This window comes from Anolis carolinensis, unplaced genomic scaffold (genome assembly GCF_035594765.1).
Source record: "Anolis carolinensis isolate JA03-04 unplaced genomic scaffold, rAnoCar3.1.pri scaffold_7, whole genome shotgun sequence".
Lineage (NCBI taxonomy): Eukaryota > Metazoa > Chordata > Lepidosauria > Squamata > Dactyloidae > Anolis > Anolis carolinensis.
In genome coordinates this window covers 33,386,490-33,406,578 of record NW_026943818.1, presented here as the reverse complement: position 1 = coordinate 33,406,578, position 20,089 = coordinate 33,386,490, and the positions used below count along the sequence as shown (strand labels likewise).

General features: G+C 39.1%; 1 protein-coding gene across 1 annotated transcript in view; it reads left to right on the top strand.

Moving 5' to 3' along the window:
• Positions 1-19,003, top strand: part of cers1 (ceramide synthase 1) — a 31,054-nt gene extending 12,051 nt beyond the window's left edge. The window contains exons 2-7 of the mRNA XM_062959676.1: positions 5,204-5,363; positions 8,208-8,388; positions 8,491-8,652; positions 14,113-14,260; positions 16,963-17,069; positions 17,257-19,003. Of these exons, the coding sequence (XP_062815746.1) occupies positions 5,204-5,363; positions 8,208-8,388; positions 8,491-8,652; positions 14,113-14,260; positions 16,963-17,069; positions 17,257-17,299 (801 nt within the window). The 3' untranslated portion in view covers positions 17,300-19,003. The remainder of the gene's footprint in view (positions 1-5,203; positions 5,364-8,207; positions 8,389-8,490; positions 8,653-14,112; positions 14,261-16,962; positions 17,070-17,256) is intronic.
• The last annotated feature ends 1,086 nt before the right edge of the window (positions 19,004-20,089 follow it).

Below are 20,089 nucleotides of genomic sequence, written 5' to 3'. Positions count from 1 at the left end.
TTGCAACTGCCATCTTGCTCCGCCCTGTCCCGTCTAGCCCGCTAACTTTGATTTTATTCTCCGTCATAATAACGGAGACTTCTTTAGACTCACAAGTCGTATAAATGTCTTCTTTATTATTATTATTATGAAGCATTTCAAATCCATGCTGACTTTTTTTTTTTTGCAATGGGGTTGCAACTGCCATCTTGCTCCGCCCTGTCCCGTCTAGCCCGCTAACTTTGATTTTATTCTCCGTCATAATAACGCAACGTCGAGACTTCTTTAGACTCACAAGTCGTATAAATGTCTTCTTTATTATTATTATTATGAAGCATTTCAAATCCATGCTGACTTTTTTTTTTTTTGCAATGGGGTTGCAACTGCCATCTTGCTCCGCCCTGTCCCATCTAGCCCGCTAACTTTGATTTTATTCTCCGTCATAATAACGCAACGTCGAGACTTCTTTAGACTCACAAGTCGTATAAATGTCTTCTTTATTATTATTATTATGAAGCATTTCAAATCCATGCTGACTTTTTTTTTTTTGCAATGGGGTTGCAACTGCCATCTTGCTCCGCCCTGTCCCGTCTAGCCCGCTAACTTTGATTTTATTCTCCGTCATAATAACGCAACGTCGAGACTTCTTTAGACTCACAAGTCGTATAAATGTCTTCTTTATTATTATTATTATGAAGCATTTCAAATCCATGCTGACTTTTTTTTTTTTTTGCAATGGGGTTGCAACTGCCATCTTGCTCCGCCCTGTCCCATCTAGCCCGCTAACTTTGATTTTATTCTCCGTCATAATAACGCAACGTCGAGACTTCTTTAGACTCACAAGTCGTATAAATGTCTTCTTTATTATTATTATTATGAAGCATTTCAAATCCATGCTGACTTTTTTTTTTTGCAATGGGGTTGCAACTGCCATCTTGCTCCGCCCTGTCCCGTCTAGCCCGCTAACTTTGATTTTATTCTCCGTCATAATAACGCAACGTCGAGACTTCTTTAGACTCACAAGTCGTATAAATGTCTTCTTTATTATTATTATTATGAAGCATTTCAAATCCATGCTGACTTGTTTTTTTGCAATGGGGTTGCAACTGCCATCTTGCTCCGCCCTGTCCCGTCTAGCCCGCTAACTTTGATTTTATTCTCCGTCATAATAACGCGACGTCGAGACTTCTTTAGACTCACAAGTCGTATAAATGTCTTCTTTATTATTATTATTATGAAGCATTTCAAATCCATGCTGACTTTTTTTTTTGCAATGGGGTTGCAACTGCCATCTTGCTCCGCCCTGTCCCGTCTAGCCCGCTAACTTTGATTTTATTCTCCGTCATAATAACGCGACGTCGAGACTTCTTTAGACTCACAAGTTGTATAAATGTCTTCTTTATTATTATTATTATTATGAAGCATTTCAAATCCATGCTGACTTTTTTTTTGCAATGGGGTTGCAACTGCCATCTTGCTCCGCCCTGTCCCGTCTATTATTATTATTATTCTCCGTCATAATAACGCGACGTCGAGACTTCTTTAGACTCACAAGTCGTATAAATGTACAGTCTGAGCTTGTGTGTGTTGCTAAGCAGGGTCAGCCCTGGTTAGTGCAGGGATGGGACCAGACTAGATGGCCTCTGGGTGCCCCTCCAGTGGTGTTTTCTCCTCCTCTCAGATCTTTTTCCTGACCGTATTTCCTTTGCCAAGAGCAGCTGCAGGCTTAATTTAGTCCTCCGCCGTCAGGGTATTTCGGAGGCCCGGCTTCTCCGGTTTCTTCCTGTCCTTCCGGGCCTGGAAATGACCCGCAAATTTGCTAAGAAAGAATGCGGAAAAAGGTGGAATTTGTCCAGTTCATGCATCAATAATTTTGATTTTTTGTTGGATTTATGCCCTGCTTTCAGTTAATAGCTTGTGTGTGTGTGTGTGTATACATGTCCGTACATATATAGAGATATGGGTGCATATATTTGCATATATAGATTTTTGTATACGTAGATAGATAGTGTGTATGTGTATATATAGGTGTCACGACTGAACTTAACGTCAGGAGGAAATATATATATGTATATGTGTTTGTATAGATAGATATATGCATGTGCTTGTGTGTATAGGTGTGTGTATGTCTATATATGTGTGTGTGTGTGTTTGTACACACCTATATATACATACTTTCTTTACGAACACACATCTTTCTCTATACACACAAATTTATATATATACACATATATACACAAATCTATTTACAGAACACACACACACACACATATATATATACAAACACTCATACATATGTTCAAACACACATGTATGTATACATACATACATACATACACACACACTGTGTGTGTATATATATATATATATATATATATATATGAATATGTATATATTCATACACACACCTGTATATGTTAAAACACACAGGTATATGTATATATATACACACATACTGTATATACACATACACACATATCTCATACATATAGATAAACATATATCCATACACACATACATACACAGATATATACACACCCACAAACAATCATACATATGTTCAAACACACATGTATGTATATATACATACACACACACATATATATTCATACACACACCTGTATATGTTAAAACACACAAGTATATGTATATATACACACATACTGTATATACACATACATATCTCATATATACAGATAAACATATATCCATACACACATATAGATATACACACATATATGCACACATATATATGCACACATACGTATATGCACACACACATAGATATATATATTCTCATAAATACAGATAAACATATATCCATACACACATATAGATATACCCACATATGTACACACACACTGTATATACACATACACGCATATCTCATACATACAGATAAACATATATCCATACACACATATATACACACACACACTGTATATACACATACACACATATATACACACATACTGTATATACACATACACACATAGATATATATATTCTCATAAATACAGATAAACATATATCCATACACACATATAGATATACACACATATGTACACACACACTGTATATACACATACACGCATATCTCATACATACAGATAAACATATATCCATACACACATATATACACACACACACTGTATATACACATACACACATATATACACACATACTGTATATACACATACACACATAGATATATAAATTCTCATAAATACAGATAAACATATATCCATACACACATATAGATATACACACATTGATGCACACACACTTTTTTATATACAGATATATATAAACACGCACACATATAAGCACATCTGCACATGTATATACACACATATGGAGACATACACACACATTTGCACACACTTATACATACAAATTCTCATACATAAACATAGCATATATATATACATACTTACACATACATACACACATTGATATATCTATCCATATATGTGTTTGCGCCTCTGCGTCTGTCTCTGTCTCGGTTCTATGTGTATATGGGCATTGAATGTTTGCCATTCAATATTATATTATGTATATCTATATATATAAAAGAGTGATGGCATCACGGCGACCCACAAAACAACAAAACTACAGGCCCCCCAACCTCGAAATTTGACAACACAACCCATCATCCACGCCTCTAGGTTGATACAACAAAAAGAAAAGAAAAATAAAGTCCTAATTAGAGGGAGAGGAATAATTGTTTTTATCCAATTGCTGCCAAGCTCCACCCACTTGGTCTCCTAGCAACCTACTCAGCCCACCCAGCCTCTCAATAATAATAATAATAATAATAATAATAATAATAATAATAATAATAATAATACAATCCTAAGGTTAGCAGATACCCCTAAGGGTCATCCAGTTCAACTTCCTTCTACCATGCAGGAGGACACAATCCAATCACTCCTGACAGATGCCCATCCAATATCTGCACAATAATAATACACATTAAATCATAGCATCAGACAGTTAGGAGACACCCCTAAAGGCCATACAGTCCAACCCAATTCTGCCATGCAGGACACAATCCAAGCACTCCCAACTGATGGCCACCCAGCCTCTCAATACTACTAATAATAATAACAACATCATCATACAATCCTAAGGTTGGGAGTGATCATCCAGATCAACTTCCTTCTACCATGCAGGATGACACAATCCAAGCACTCCCAACAGATGGCCACCCAGCCTCTCATATTATTATTATTAATAATAATAATTATTATTATTAATAATAATAACAACATCATCATACAATCCTAAGGTTTGGAGTGATCATCCAGATCAACTTCCTTCGACCATGCAGGATGACACAATCCAAGCACTCCCAACAGATGGCCACCCAGCCTCTCATATTATTATTATTAATAATAATAATTATTATTAATAATAATAACAACATCATCATACAATCCTAAGGTTTGGAGTGATCGTCCAGATCAACTTCCTTCTACCATGCAGGATGACACAATCCAAGCACTCCCAACAGATGGCCACCCAGCCTCTCATATTATTATTATTAATAATTATTATTATTATTAATAATAATAACAACATCATCATACAATCCTAAGGTTGGGAGTGATCATCCAGATCAACTTCCTTCTACCATGCAGGATGACACAATCCAAGCACTCCTGACAGATGGCCACCCAGCCTCTCATATTATTAATAATAATTATTATTATTAATAATAACAACATCATCATACAATCCTAAGGTTGGGAGTGATCATCCAGATCAACTTCCTTCTACCATGCAGGATGACACAATCCAAGCACTCCCAACAGATGGCCATCCAGCCTCTCATATTATTATTATTAATAATAATTATTATTATTAATAATAATAACAACATCATCATACAATCCTAAGGTTTGGAGTGATCATCCAGATCAACTTCCTTCTACCATGCAGGATGACACAATCCAAGCACTCCCGACAGATGGCCATCCAGCCTCAACAAGTTCTCACCAACACCACAGCAAGTAATGTATATAATATAATGTATATAATGTGATCTGCCCCGAGTCTTCTTCGGGGTGAGAAAAAAGGGCGGAATATAAATACTGTAAATAAATAAATACATGAATGAAGTTGCGGGTAAATAAATAAATAAATGTCGGGGGGTTTGGAGCATGTGGGGGGGGGGTCTCGGAACGGGTGGAGTGACCCTTGTCTCCCCCCCTGTTTGCAGCCTTTTGCCGAGTGGTGCCAGCTGCCCCCCAAAGATGCGGCCAAGATGCCCGAGAGCGCCTGGAAACTGGCCTTCTACTCGGCCTCCTGGTCCTACAGCGCCTACCTGCTCTTCTTCGCCGGGTACCCCTTCTTCCACGACCCCCCCATGGTCTTCTTTGGTACGGTCTGCTTTTGTATTTGGGTGTGGGGTCACCCCGGACCCCCCTGTTTCCTTGTATCTGTGGTGTCAGTGCCCCCTTTTCATTAACATTACGAACCCCGTATCCGTGGTTTCGGTCCCCCCATTTCATTATGAATCCCATATCTATTTTATCGGTCCCCCATTTTATTATGAACCCCATATCCGTGGTTTCTGTCCCCCCATTTTATTATTAACCCCATATCCGTGGTTTCTGTCCCCCCATTTTATTATTAACCCCATATCCGTGGTTTCGGTCCCCCCATTTTATTATGAATCCCATATCTATTTTATCGGTCCCCCATTTTATTATGAACCCCATATCCGTGGTTTCTGTCCCCCCATTTTATTATTAACCCCATATCCGTGGTTTTGGTCCCCCCATTTTATTATGAATCCCATATCTATTTTATCGGTCCCCCATTTTATTATTAACCCCATATCCGTGGTTTCTGTCCCCCCATTTTATTATGAACCCCATATCCGTGGTTTCTGTCCCCCCATTTTATTATTAACCCCATATCCGTGGTTTCTGTCCCCCCATTTTATTATTAACCCCATATCCGTGGTTTCGGTCCCCCATTTTATTATGAATCCCATATCTATTTTATCGGTCCCCCATTTTATTATGAACCCCATATCCGTGATTTCGGTCCCCCCATTTCTTACTAACCCCATATCCATGGTTTCGGTCCCCCCATTTTATTATTAACCCCATATCTATTTTATCGGTCCCCCATTTTATTATGAGCCCCATATCCGTGGTTTCGGTCCCCCCATTTTATTATTAACCCCATATCTATTTTATCGGTCCCCCATTTTATTATGAGCCCCATATCCGTGGTTTCAATCCCCCCATTTTATTATTAACCCCATATCTATTTTATCGGTCCCCCATTTTATTATGAGCCCCATATCCGTGGTTTCTGTCCCCCCATTTTATTATTAACCCCATATCCATGGTTTCGGTCCCCCAATTTTATTATGAACCCCATATCCATAGTTTCGGCCCCCCCATTTTATTATTAACCCCATATCCGTGGTTTCGGTCCTCTCGTTTCATTATGAACCCCATATCCGTGGTTTCGGTCTCCCCAATTTTATTATGATCCCCATATCCATGGTATCGGTCCCTCGTTTCATTATTCACCCTGTATCTGTGGTATCGGTCCCCCCATTTTATTGTGAACGCCATATGCATTTTTATCGGTCCCCCCATTTCATCATGAACCCCATATCCATGTTATTGATCCCCCAGTTTCACTCACATTATGAACCCTGTATTGGTAATATCGGTCCCCTGTTTTATTATGAACCCCGTATCCATTGTTTCGGTCCCCGTTTCATTACGAACCCCGTATCCTTGGTATCGGCTTCCCGTTTTGTTTACATTGCGAACCCCGTATCCGCAGTATTGATACACTCTATTTCTTTTACATTGCGAACCCCGTATCCGCAGTATTGATACACTCTATTTCTTTTACATTGTGAACCCCGTATCCGCAGTATTGATACACTCCATTTCTTTTACATTGCGAACCCCGTATCCGCCCTATTGATACACTCCATTTCTTGTATATTACGAACCCCGTATCCGCGCTATTGAGACACTCCATTTCTTGTGTATTACGAACCCCGTATCCGCGCTATTGATACACTCCATTTCTTGTATATTACGAACCCCGTATCCGCGCTATTGATACACTCAATTTCTTGTATATTATGAACCCCGTATCCGCGCTATTGATACACTCCATTTCTTGTATATTACGAACCCCGTATCCGCGCTATTGATACACTCCATTTCTTGTATATTACGAACCCCGTATCCGCGCTATTGATACACTCAATTTCTTGTATATTATGAACCCTGTATCCGCGCTATTGATACACTCAATTTCTTGTATATTACGAACCCCGTATCCGCGCTATTGATACACTCAATTTCTTTTATATTATGAACCCTGTATCCGCGCTATTGAGACACTCCATTTCTTGTACATTACGAACTCCGTATCTGCGCTATTGATACACTCCATTACGAACCCTGTATCCACGGGTTCGTATATTACGAACCCTGTATCCACGGTATTGATACACTCCATTTCTTGTATATTACGAACCCCGTATCCGCGGTATTGATTCACTCCATTTCTTGTATATTACGAACCCCGTATCCATGGTATCGATACACTCCATTTCTTGTATATTACGAACCCCGTATCCGCGCTATTGATACACTCCATTTCTTGTATATTGCGTACCCCGTATCCATGGTATCGATACACTCCATTTCTTGTATATTACGAACTCCGTATCTGCGCTATTGATACACTCCATTTCTTGTATATTACGAACCCCGTATCCGCGCTATTGATACACTCAATTTCTTGTATATTATGAACCCCGTATCCGCGCTATTGATACACTCAATTTCTTGTATATTATGAACCCTGTATCCGCGCTATTGAGACACTCCATTTCTTGTATATTACGAACTCCGTATCTGCGCTATTGATACACTCCATTACGAACCCTGTATCCACGGGTTCGTATATTACGAACCCTGTATCCACGGTATTGATACACTCCATTTCTTGTATATTACGAACCCCGTATCCGCGCTATTGATTCACTCCATTTCTTCTACATTGCGAACCCCGTATCCGCGCTATCCGTGTCCTCCCATTTTGTTTATCGCCGTCCGACAAAATTTGTCACGAAATCGGGAATGTGTCCCCCACGGATTCGGACGTTGTCCGTGTCATTCCCCCCGAATTTTTCAACTCAACCCTCCGTCGTCTTGTCTCGCCCGGTTCTCCAGACTGGGTGGTGGGCGAGAAGGTGCCGACGGACATCGCCATGGCCTACCTGTTGCAGTGCAGCTTCTACGTCCACTCGCTCTACTCCACGCTCTACATGGACGTCTGGCGCAAGGACTCGGTGGTCATGCTCGTCCACCACGTGGTCACCCTCCTGCTGCTGGCCTTCTCCTACATTTTCAGGTAACGCTTTCCCTCCGTCCGAACTCGTTGTCGACATTAAGGCGGTGTTTGTCGAGCCCGTCTCGTTTGCCTTGTTAAGTCCTGGGTTCCGGATCGTTCCAGGTACCACAAGGTGGGGGTCCTGGTCATTTTCCTCCACGACATCAGCGACGTCCAGCTCGAGTTTACCAAGCTGAACGTCTACTTCAAGTACCGCGGCGGGGTCTACCACCGGCTCAACGACATCATCTCCAACGCCGGGTGCTTCTCCTTCGGCATCACCTGGCAAGTCGGACTCCGTGAGCTAAATAGGCCAATTCGGTTCTAAGTTCTATCCGTAGAAAGGATTAGCTGCTGGCCTCTAGATATGTACGTACGCAGTGCTCAGAGGCAGCCACAGGAGGGCAGTAAATAGATAGAAAGGATTAACTTCTTGCCTCTAGATATGTAGTATTAACGGGATAGAAAGGATTAGCTTCTTGCCTCTAGATATGTAGGATTAACGGGATAGAAAGTATTAGCTTCTTGCCTCTAGATATGTAGGATTAATGGGATAGAAAGGATTAGCTTCTTGCCTCTAGATATGTAGGATTAATGGGATAGAAAGGATTAGCTTCTTGCCTCTAGATATGTAGGATTAATGGGATAGAAAGGATTAGCTTCTTGCCTCTAGATATGTAGGATTAACGGGATAGAAAGGATTAGCTTCTTGCCTCTAGATATGTAGGATTAATGGGATAGAAAGTATTAGCTTCTTGCCTCTAGATATGTAGGATTAACGGGATAGAAAGGATTAGCTTCTTGCCTCTAGATATGTAGGATTAATGGGATAGAAAGGATTAGCTTCTGGCCTGTAGATATGTAGGATTAACAAGATAGATATGTAGGATTAACGAGATAGAAAGGATTAGCTGCTGGCTTCTAGATATGTAGGATTAATGAGATAGAAGGGATTCGCTTCTGGCCTGTAGATATGTAGGATTAACGAGATAGAAAGGATTAGTTTCTGGCCTCTAGATATGTAGGATTAATGGGATAGAAAGGATTAGCTTCTGCCTTCTAGATATGTAGGATTAACGTGATAGAAAGGATTAGCTTCTTGCCTCTAGATATGTAGGATTAACGAGATAGAAAGAATTAGCTTCTGGCTTCTAGCTATGTAAGATTAATGAGATAGTATTTGCTTCTGGCTTCTAGATATGTAGGATTAATAAAATAGAAAGGATTAGCTCCTGGTTTTAGATATGTAGGATTAATGAGATAGAAAGGATTGACTCCTGGCTTCTAGATATGTAGGATTAACAAGATAGAAAGGATTAGCCTCTGGCTTCTAGATATGTAGGATTAATGAGATAGACAGGACTAGCTTCTGGCTTTTAGATGTGTAGGATTAATGAGATAGAAAGGATTAGTTTCTGGCTTCTAGATATGTAGGATTAATGAGATAGAAAGGATTAGCTGCTGGCTTCTAGCTATGTAAGATTAATAAGATAGTATTTGCTTCTGGCTTCTAGGTATGTAGGATTAATGAGATAGAAAGGATTAACTCCTGGCTTCTAGATATGTAGGTTTAATGAGATAGAAAGGATTGACTTCTGGCCTTGAGATATGTATGTAAGCATTTCTTAAGGATGGCCACAAGGGGGCAGGAAATAGAAAGGATTCGCTTCTGACCTCTAGATATGTAGGATTAATGAGATAGAAAGGATTAGCTGCTGACCTCTAGGTATATATGTATGTAGTGCTCAAAGGTAGTCACAAGTGGGAAGTATAGAGACAGTATTTACAAGATAGAAAGGATTAGCTGCTGGTCCATAGATATGTAGGATTAATGAGATAGAAAGGATTAGCTGCTGGTCCATAGATATGTAGGATTAATGAGATAGAAAGGATTAGCTGCTAGCCTCGTGATATGTATGCATGCAGTTCTCAGAGGCAGTAAATAGATGGATTAGCTTCTGGCCTGTAGATATGTAGGATTAATGAGATAGAAAGGATTAGCTGCTGGTCCATAGATATGTAGGATTAATGAGATAGAAAGGATTAGCTGCTAGCCTCGTGATATGTATGCATGCAGTTCTCAGAGGGAGTAAATAGAAAGGATTAGCTTCTGGCCTGTAGATATGTAGGATTAATGAGATAGAAAGGATTAGCTGCTGGTCCATAGATATGTAGGATTAATGAGATAGAAAGGATTAGCTGCTAGCCTCGTGATATGTATGCATGCAGTTCTCAGAGGCAGTAAATAGAAAGGATTAGCTTCTGGCCTGTAGATATATAGGATTAATGAGATAGAAAGGATTAGCTGCTGGTCCATAGATATGTAGGATTAATGAGATAGAAAGGATTAGCTGCTGGTCCATAGATATGTAGGATTAATGAGATAGAAAGGATTAGCTGTTAGCCTCGTGATATGTATGCATGCAGTTCTCAGAGGGAGTAAATAGAAAGGATTAGCTTCTGGCCTGTAGATATGTAGGATTAATGAGATAGAAAGGATTAGCTTCTGGTCTCCAGATATGTATGTTATGCAGTGCTCAGGTGCGGCCACAAGAGGGCAGTCTAGAGATAGAAAGGATTAGCTTCTGGTCTCCAGATATGTAGTGCTTAGAGGTGACCACAAGAGGGCAGCCTAGAGATAGAAAGGATTAGCTTCTGGTCTCCAGATATGTAGTGCTTAGAGGTGACCACAAGAGGGCAGCCTAGAGATAGAAAGGATTAGCTTCTGGTCTCCAGATATGTAGTGCTTAGAGGTGACCACAGGAGGGCAGCCTAGAGATAGAAAGGATTAGCTTCTGGTCTCCAGATATGTAGTGCTTAGAGGTGACCACAGGAGGGCAGCCTAGAGATAGAAAGGATTAGCTTCTGGTCTCCAGATATGTAGTGCTTAGAGGTGACCACAGGAGGGCAGCCTAGAGATAGAAAGGATTAGCTTCTGGTCTCCAGATATGTAGTGCTTAGAGGTGACCACAGGAGGGCAGCCTAGAGATAGAAAGGATTAGCTTCTGGTCTCCAGATATGTAGTGCTTAGAGGTGACCACAGGAGGGCAGCCTAGAGATAGAAAGGATTAGCTTCTGGTCTCCAGATATGTAGTGCTTAGAGGTGACCACAGGAGGGCAGTCTAGAGATAGAAAGGATTAGCTTCTGGTCTCCAGATATGTAGTGCTTAGAGGTGACCACAGGAGGGCAGCCTAGAGATAGAAAGGATTAGCTTCTGGTCTCCAGATATGTAGTGCTTAGAGGTGACCACAGGAGGGCAGTCTAGAGATAGAAAGGATTAGCTTCTGGTCTCCAGATATGTAGTGCTTAGAGGTGACCACAGGAGGGCAGCCTAGAGATAGAAAGGATTAGCTTCTGGTCTCCAGATATGTAGTGCTTAGAGGTGACCACAGGAGGGCAGCCTAGAGATAGAAAGGATTAGCTTCTGGTCTCCAGATATGTAGTGCTTAGAGGTGACCACAGGAGGGCAGCCTAGAGATAGAAAGGATTAGCTTCTGGTCTCCAGATATGTAGTGCTTAGAGGTGACCACAGGAGGGCAGCCTAGAGATAGAAAGGATTAGCTTCTGGTCTCCAGATATGTAGTGCTTAGAGGTGACCACAAGAGGGCAGCCTAGAGATAGAAAGGATTAGCTTCTGGTCTCCAGATATGTAGTGCTTAGAGGTGACCACAAGAGGGCAGTCTAGAGATAGAAAGGATTAGCTTCTGGTCTCCAGATATGTAGTGCTTAGAGGTGACCACAAGAGGGCAGTCTAGAGATAGAAAGGATTAGCTTCTGGTCTCCAGATATGTAGTGCTTAGAGGTGACCACAAGAGGGCAGTCTAGAGATAGAAAGGATTAGCTTCTGGTCTCCAGATATGTAGTGCTTAGAGGTGACCACAGGAGGGCAGCCTAGAGATAGAAAGGATTAGCTTCTGGTTTCCAGATATGTATGTTATGCAGTGCTCAGGTGCGGCCACAAGAGGGCAGTCTAGAGATAGAAAGGATTAGCTTCTGGTCTCCAGATATGTATGTTATGCAGTGCTCAGGTGCGGCCACAAGAGGGCAGTCTAGAGATAGAAAGGATTAGCTTCTGGTCTCCAGATATGTAGTGCTTAGAGGTGACCACAAGAGGGCAGCCTAGAGATAGAAAGGATTAGCTTCTGGTCTCCAGATATGTAGTGCTTAGAGGTGACCACAAGAGGGCAGTCTAGAGATAGAAAGGATTAGCTTCTGGTCTCCAGATATGTAGTGCTTAGAGGTGACCACAAGAGGGCAGTCTAGAGATAGAAAGGATTAGCTTCTGGTCTCCAGATATGTAGTGCTTAGAGGTGACCACAAGAGGGCAGTCTAGAGATAGAAAGGATTAGCTTCTGGTCTCCAGATATGTAGTGCTTAGAGGTGACCACAAGAGGGCAGCCTAGAGATAGAAAGGATTAGCTTCTGGTTTCCAGATATGTATGTTATGCAGTGCTCAGGTGCGGCCACAAGAGGGCAGTCTAGAGATAGAAAGGATTAGCTTCTGGTCTCCAGATATGTATGTTATGCAGTGCTCAGGTGCGGCCACAAGAGGGCAGTCTAGAGATAGAAAGGATTAGCTTCTGGTTTCCAGATATGTATGTTATGCAGTGCTCAGGTGCGGCCACAGGAGGGCAGCCTAGAGATAGAAAGGATTAGCTTCTGGTCTCCAGATATGTAGTGCTTAGAGGTGACCACAGGAGGGCAGCCTAGAGATAGAAAGGATTAGCTTCTGGTCTCCAGATATGTAGTGCTTAGAGGTGACCACAGGAGGGCAGCCTAGAGATAGAAAGGATTAGCTTCTGGTCTCCAGATATGTAGTGCTTAGAGGTGACCACAGGAGGGCAGTCTAGAGATAGAAAGGATTAGCTTCTGGTCTCCAGATATGTAGTGCTTAGAGGTGACCACAGGAGGGCAGCCTAGAGATAGAAAGGATTAGCTTCTGGTCTCCAGATATGTAGTGCTTAGAGGTGACCACAAGAGGGCAGCCTAGAGATAGAAAGGATTAGCTTCTGGTCTCCAGATATGTAGTGCTTAGAGGTGACCACAAGAGGGCAGCCTAGAGATAGAAAGGATTAGCTTCTGGTCTCCAGATATGTAGTGCTTAGAGGTGACCACAAGAGGGCAGCCTAGAGATAGAAAGGATTAGCTTCTGGTCTCCAGATATGTAGTGCTTAGAGGTGACCACAAGAGGGCAGCCTAGAGATAGAAAGGATTAGCTTCTGGTCTCCAGATATGTAGTGCTTAGAGGTGACCACAAGAGGGCAGCCTAGAGATAGAAAGGATTAGCTTCTGGTCTCCAGATATGTAGTGCTTAGAGGTGACCACAGGAGGGCAGCCTAGAGATAGAAAGGATTAGCTTCTGGTCTCCAGATATGTAGTGCTTAGAGGTGACCACAAGAGGGCAGCCTAGAGATAGAAAGGATTAGCTTCTGGTCTCCAGATATGTAGTGCTTAGAGGTGACCACAGGAGGGCAGCCTAGAGATAGAAAGGATTAGCTTCTGGTTTCCAGATATGTATGTTATGCAGTGCTCAGGTGCGGCCACAAGAGGGCAGTCTAGAGATAGAAAGGATTAGCTTCTGGTCTCCAGATATGTAGTGCTTAGAGGTGACCACAGGAGGGCAGCCTAGAGATAGAAAGGATTAGCTTCCAGCTTCACCGTATGTTGTGCAGTGCTCAGAAGAGGGCAGTCCAGAGAGAGATGGTGGTCCTTGACGTGGTGCTTCCCTCTTCCTTGCTGGTCAGGTTCTGGTTCCGCCTCTACTGGTTCCCACTCAAGGTTCTCTACACCACGTGCCACACGTGCCTGCTGATCGCGCCCTTTGCCCCCTTCTACTTCTTCTTCAACGGCCTGCTCTTCCTCCTGACCTTGATGAACCTCTACTGGTTCCTGGTGAGTAGGACACCGCCCGATCCCTCCCGACAGATGGCCATCCTGCCCTGTGGAAAGAGGGCCAGCTCCTCCCTCCTGGAGGTCATTGCATATGTTATTATCATATATTATTTATATTATTACGTGCTGTTTTATTTATGGAATATATGTGTTAATATTCATTATGCATTATTATTTATTATATTATATTTATTATTATTTTATTATATTATTTATTATGTTATATTATATTATATGTTAATATATGCGGGACATTATTTATCATGTATTATATATTATTAATATTACATGCGGTTTTGTTTATGGAATATGAGATTACTTATATAATTTATAAGACATTGTAATATTTTATTTATATTATCTGCGGTTTGATTGATGGAATGTATATGTCATTGCATATGTTATTATCATATATTATTTATATTATTACGTGCTGTTTTATTTATGGAATATATGTGTTAATATTCATTATGCATTATTATTTATTATATTATATTTATTATTTTATTATATTATTTATTATGTTATATTATGTTATATGTTAATATATGCGGGACATTGTTATTTATCATGTATTATTATATATTATTAATATTACATGCAGTTTTGTTTATGGAATTATATTATTATATATTATTTAAATTACTTATGAGATATTAATTATATAATTTATAAGACATTGTAATATTTTATTTATTTTATCTGCGGTTTGATTAATGGAATGTGTATGTCATTGCATATGTTATTATAATATATTATTTATATTATTATGTGCTGTTATATTCCACAAATAATATTAATATATGCAGGACATTATCTATCATGTATTATTATATATTATTAATATTATAGCGGTTTTGTTTATGGAATATGAGTTATTATAATATAATATATTATTTAGAATTATTTATATTATTATGTGCTGTTATATTCCACAAATAATATTAATATATGCAGGACATTATTTATCATGTATTATTATATATTATTAATATTACATGCAGTTTTGTTTATGGAATACGAGTTGTTATTATAATATAATATATTATTTAGAATTTATAATTATTTATATTATTACGTGCTGTTATATTCCATAAATAATATTTATTATTATATATTAATTAATATATGCGTGACATTATTAATCATGTATAATTATATATTATTAATATTACATGTGTTTTTGTTTATGGAATATGAGTTATTACTTATTACAATATAATATATTATTTATATTACTTATGAGATATGAATTATTATATAATTTATAAGACATTGTAATATTTTATTTATATTATCTGCGGTTTGATTAATGGAATGTGTATGTCATTGCATATGTTATTATAATATATTATTTATATTATTATGTGCTGTTATATTCCACAAATAATATTAATATATGCAGGACATTATCTATCATGTATTATTATATATTATTAATATTATATGCGGTTTTGTTTATGGAATATGAGTTATTATAATATAATATATTATTTAGAATTATTTATATTATTACGTGCTGTTATATTCCACAAATAATACTTATTATTATATATTAATATATGCGGGACATTATTATTTATCATGTATTATTATAGATTATTAATATTACATGCGGTTTTGTTTATGGAATACGAGTTGTTATTATAATATAATATATTATTTAGAATTTATAATTATTTTTATTATTACGTGCTGTTATATTCCACAAATAATACTTATTATTATATATTAATATATGCGGGACATTATTATTTATCATGTATTATTATATATTATTAATATTACATGCAGTTTTGTTTATGGAATACGAGTTGTTATTATAATATAATATATTATTGATAATTTATAATTATTTATATTATTACGTGCTGTTATATTCCACAAATAATACTTATTATTATATATTAATATATGCGGGACATTATTATTTATCATGTATTATTATATATTATTAATATTACATGCGGTTTTGTTTATGGAATACGAGTTGTTATTATAATATAATATATTATTTAGAATTTATAATTATTTATATTATTACGTGCTGTTATATTCCACAAATAATACTTATTATTATATATTAATATATGCGGGACATTATTATTTGTCATGTATTATTATATATTATTAATATTACATGCGGTTTTGTTTATAGAATACGAGTTATTATAATATATTATTTAGAATTTAGAATTACTTATAATATATTATTTATAATTTATAATTACTTATAATTACTTATTATACATTATAATAGTATTATTATTATTAAAATTATATGTGTTTTCATTTGTGGAATATACAAGATATTACTTATTATTATATATTATAATATTATTTATATTATATTATTATACATGTGCTTTCATTTGTGGAATATACAAGATATTACATATAATATTATTTATATGTGCTTTCATTTGTGGAATATACAAGGTATTATTATTATATATTATTTATTTTATCATATTAATATTATTATATGTGTATTCATTTGTGCAATATCCAAAATAATACTTATTATAATATATGTGCTTTTGATTTATGCAATATCCAAGTTATTACTTATTATAATATAATATTTATATTATATGTGCTTTCATTTGTGCAATATCCAAGATATTATTATTATAATATATTATGTTATTTATATTATTATTATTGTTTTTAATGGGATTTTTTTTGCCTCTTTTCCGCAGTACATCGCCTTCTTCTTGGCGAAAGTCTTGTTGGGTCAAGTCCGGGAGGTGGACGATGTGCGAGAATACGACACGGCCGACGGCAGGAAGAAACTCTTCAAGGAGGGGTGAGTTCCCCCTTTTTGTGTCAAACATCGAGGTTGCGGGATCGTATTGGCCTCGTTCGCCGCCGCATCACGCTCTCGGCTCAGGTTCCATTCAGGGCCCGTTTTGGCGCCCGAACAGGGACGCGAGATTTATTACAATTTGTGTCTTTCCCAACCTGATGCTCTTCCTTCTTCCTCGTTTTTTCAGCCACCACTTGAAAAACGGGCTGGTGAAGGACAAGCGCCTATAGGCACCCAAAGGGGGCGGAGCCGGGCTGCCCCAGGCTCCGCCCCCGCGGCCCCCGATTGGCCGGGAAGAACCAGGAAGCGGAGCCGCGGGGGGAAAAAAGCACATGTTCCGTTTTTTTCCGCCGTTGCCGGGAAGGACTGCACTTTATTCAGATGGAGAGAGAGATTTTATTTTTTTGTCCGAGTGTTTTGGACTACAACTCCCACAATTCCTAACAGCCTGCCGGCTGTTAGGAATTGTGGGAGTTGCAGTCCAAAACACCCGGAGGGCCCAAGTTGGCCCGTGCCGGATATATTCTTCATTTTTTCCAAGGGGCCAAAATAATAATAATACTACGGCAGACCCTTGAAGCAAAAACAAAACGATATCTTCCCTCTGTATATCTTATCCAGTCAAAAGAATGGGTGGGTGAAGTGTCCCTCTGGGAAAATACTATGTTGTCTGCTGCTAGGTGAAGTGGCCCTTTTTTGTGGCTGGGTGGAGTGGCCCTCTGGGGAAATGCGACTTGGTTGTCTGTTGCCAGGTGAAGTGGCCCTCTGGGGAAATAATATGCGTTGTCTGCTGCTAGGTGAAGTGGCCCTCTGGGGAGATATGCATTGTCTGTTGCTAGGTGAGGTGGCCCTTTCTATTGCTCTGTGAAGTGGCCCTCTGGGGAAATGCGACTTGGTTGTCTGTTGCCAGGTGAAGTGGCCCTTTTTGTGGCTGGGTGAAGTGGGCCTCTGGGGAAACGCTATGTGTTGTTTGCTGCTAGGTAAAGTGGCCCTTTTTGTGGCTGGGTGGCCCTCTGGGGAAATGCGACTTGGTTCTCTGTTGCCAGGGGAAGTGGCCCTCTGGGGAAATGCTATGTGTTGTCTGTTGTTAGGTGAAGTGGCCCTTTTTGTGGCTGGGTGAAGTGGCCCTCTGGGAAAAAAATGCTATGTGTTGTTTGCTGCTAGGTAAAGTGGCTCTTTTTGTGGCTGGGTGGCCCTCTGGGGAAATGCGGCTTGGTTGTCAGGTGAAGTGGCCCTCTGGGAAAATCATGCTACGGGCTGTCTGTTGCCAGGTGAAGTGGCCCTCTGGGAAAATCATGCTACGGGCTGTCTTTTGCTAGGTGAGGTGGCCTTTTATGTGGCTGGGTGAAGTGGCCCTCTGGGGAAATGCTATGTGTTGTCTGCTGCTAGGTGAAGTGGCCCTTTTTTGTGGCCGGGTGGCCCTCTGGGGAAATGCGACTTGGTTGTCTGTTTTCAGGTGAAGTGGCCCTCTGGGAAAATCATGCTACGGGCTGTCTGTTGCTAGGTGAAGTGGCCCTCTGGGAAAATACTGTGGGTTTTCTGTTGCTGGGTGAGGTGGCCCTCTGGGAAAATGCAACTTGGTATGTCTGTTGCTAGGTGAAGTGGCCCGTTTGGGGCAACGCTACTTTTGACTTTTATATCATGTAAATGAATTTAGATTTGCCGGTCGATCAAAAGGGATTTTAAATTAATATATTTCCCTTGATTCCGACGGACGTGCACTGCATGCCTCTGCCATAGCCATCCCTAGATAGATACGTGTAGATGTCTGTAGGTATGACGGCCGGAGCCTTGCGCCTTGCGCCTTGCGTTTTGTTTATTTTTTCCTCTCCGCGACAACAACAACAACAACAACAACAACAACAACAACAACATGGGCCGAGGCTTTCGAGCCGGATTCCGCAAACAAAAGACAATTAAAGGGAAAGAATGTGTTTTCCTTTCTTTTATTTTGTAATCAAAAATAAAATTCGAAGCACCCACGTTGACGGGGCTGTCCGGCCATGTCCCGGAAGCATGCTCTCCTGACGTTTCTCCCACGTCTAGGGCAGAGGTGGTGAGGTCCGTTGGAAACGAGGCCAGTGGTGTTCGTGTGTGTGTGTGTATGTATATATATATGTATATCTGGAATGATGTCCAGTGTGAATGTTGCCTTGGGCCAGCTTGATTGGCACCGAACAGCCTTGCAGCTTCAAAGCCTGGCTGCTTCCTGCCTTGGGGATTGGGGGGGGGGCGGGGAATCCTGGGAACTAAAACTCCCAGAAATCCCCAGTCGGTTTACCCCGCTCTTAGGATTTCCGTGAGTTGGGAGGCCAAAAACTTATGCAATAAATGTGTCCCGTCCCCCCAGGCAGGGAGCAGCCAGGCTTTGAAGCTGCAAGGCCATTCGGTGCCAATCAAGCTGGCCAATGGAAACATTCCCACTTTCTTTCCACCCTGGACATCATTACACAGACACACCCACACATATATAATATATATAATAATATAATATAATATATATATAAAATAAAATAAAATAAAGTATTATATTATATTATATTATATTATATTATATTATATTATTATATATGCACTCCACTTGTTTCAGAGACCCTCACTGATTGACTTTGCAACTTCATGGCTTGCTAATCAAGCTGGCCTATATAAATAAAATAAAATATAATGAGAAAAGTATAGTAAAATAAAATGAGAAAATATAATATATATATATATACACACACACACACACACACACAATATAGTAAAATATAATGAGAAAAATATAGCAAAATACAATGAGAAAAATATATTATAAAATATTATATATATAGAAAAATATAGTAAAATAAAATGAGAAAAATATAGTAAAATACAATAAGAAAAATATAATATATAATAAAATATAATATATATGTAGAAAATACAGTAAAATAAAATGAGAAAAATATAGTAAAATACAATGAGAAAAATATAGTAAAATATAATGAGAAAAATATAGTAAAATAAAATGAGAAAATATAATATATATATATGTGTGT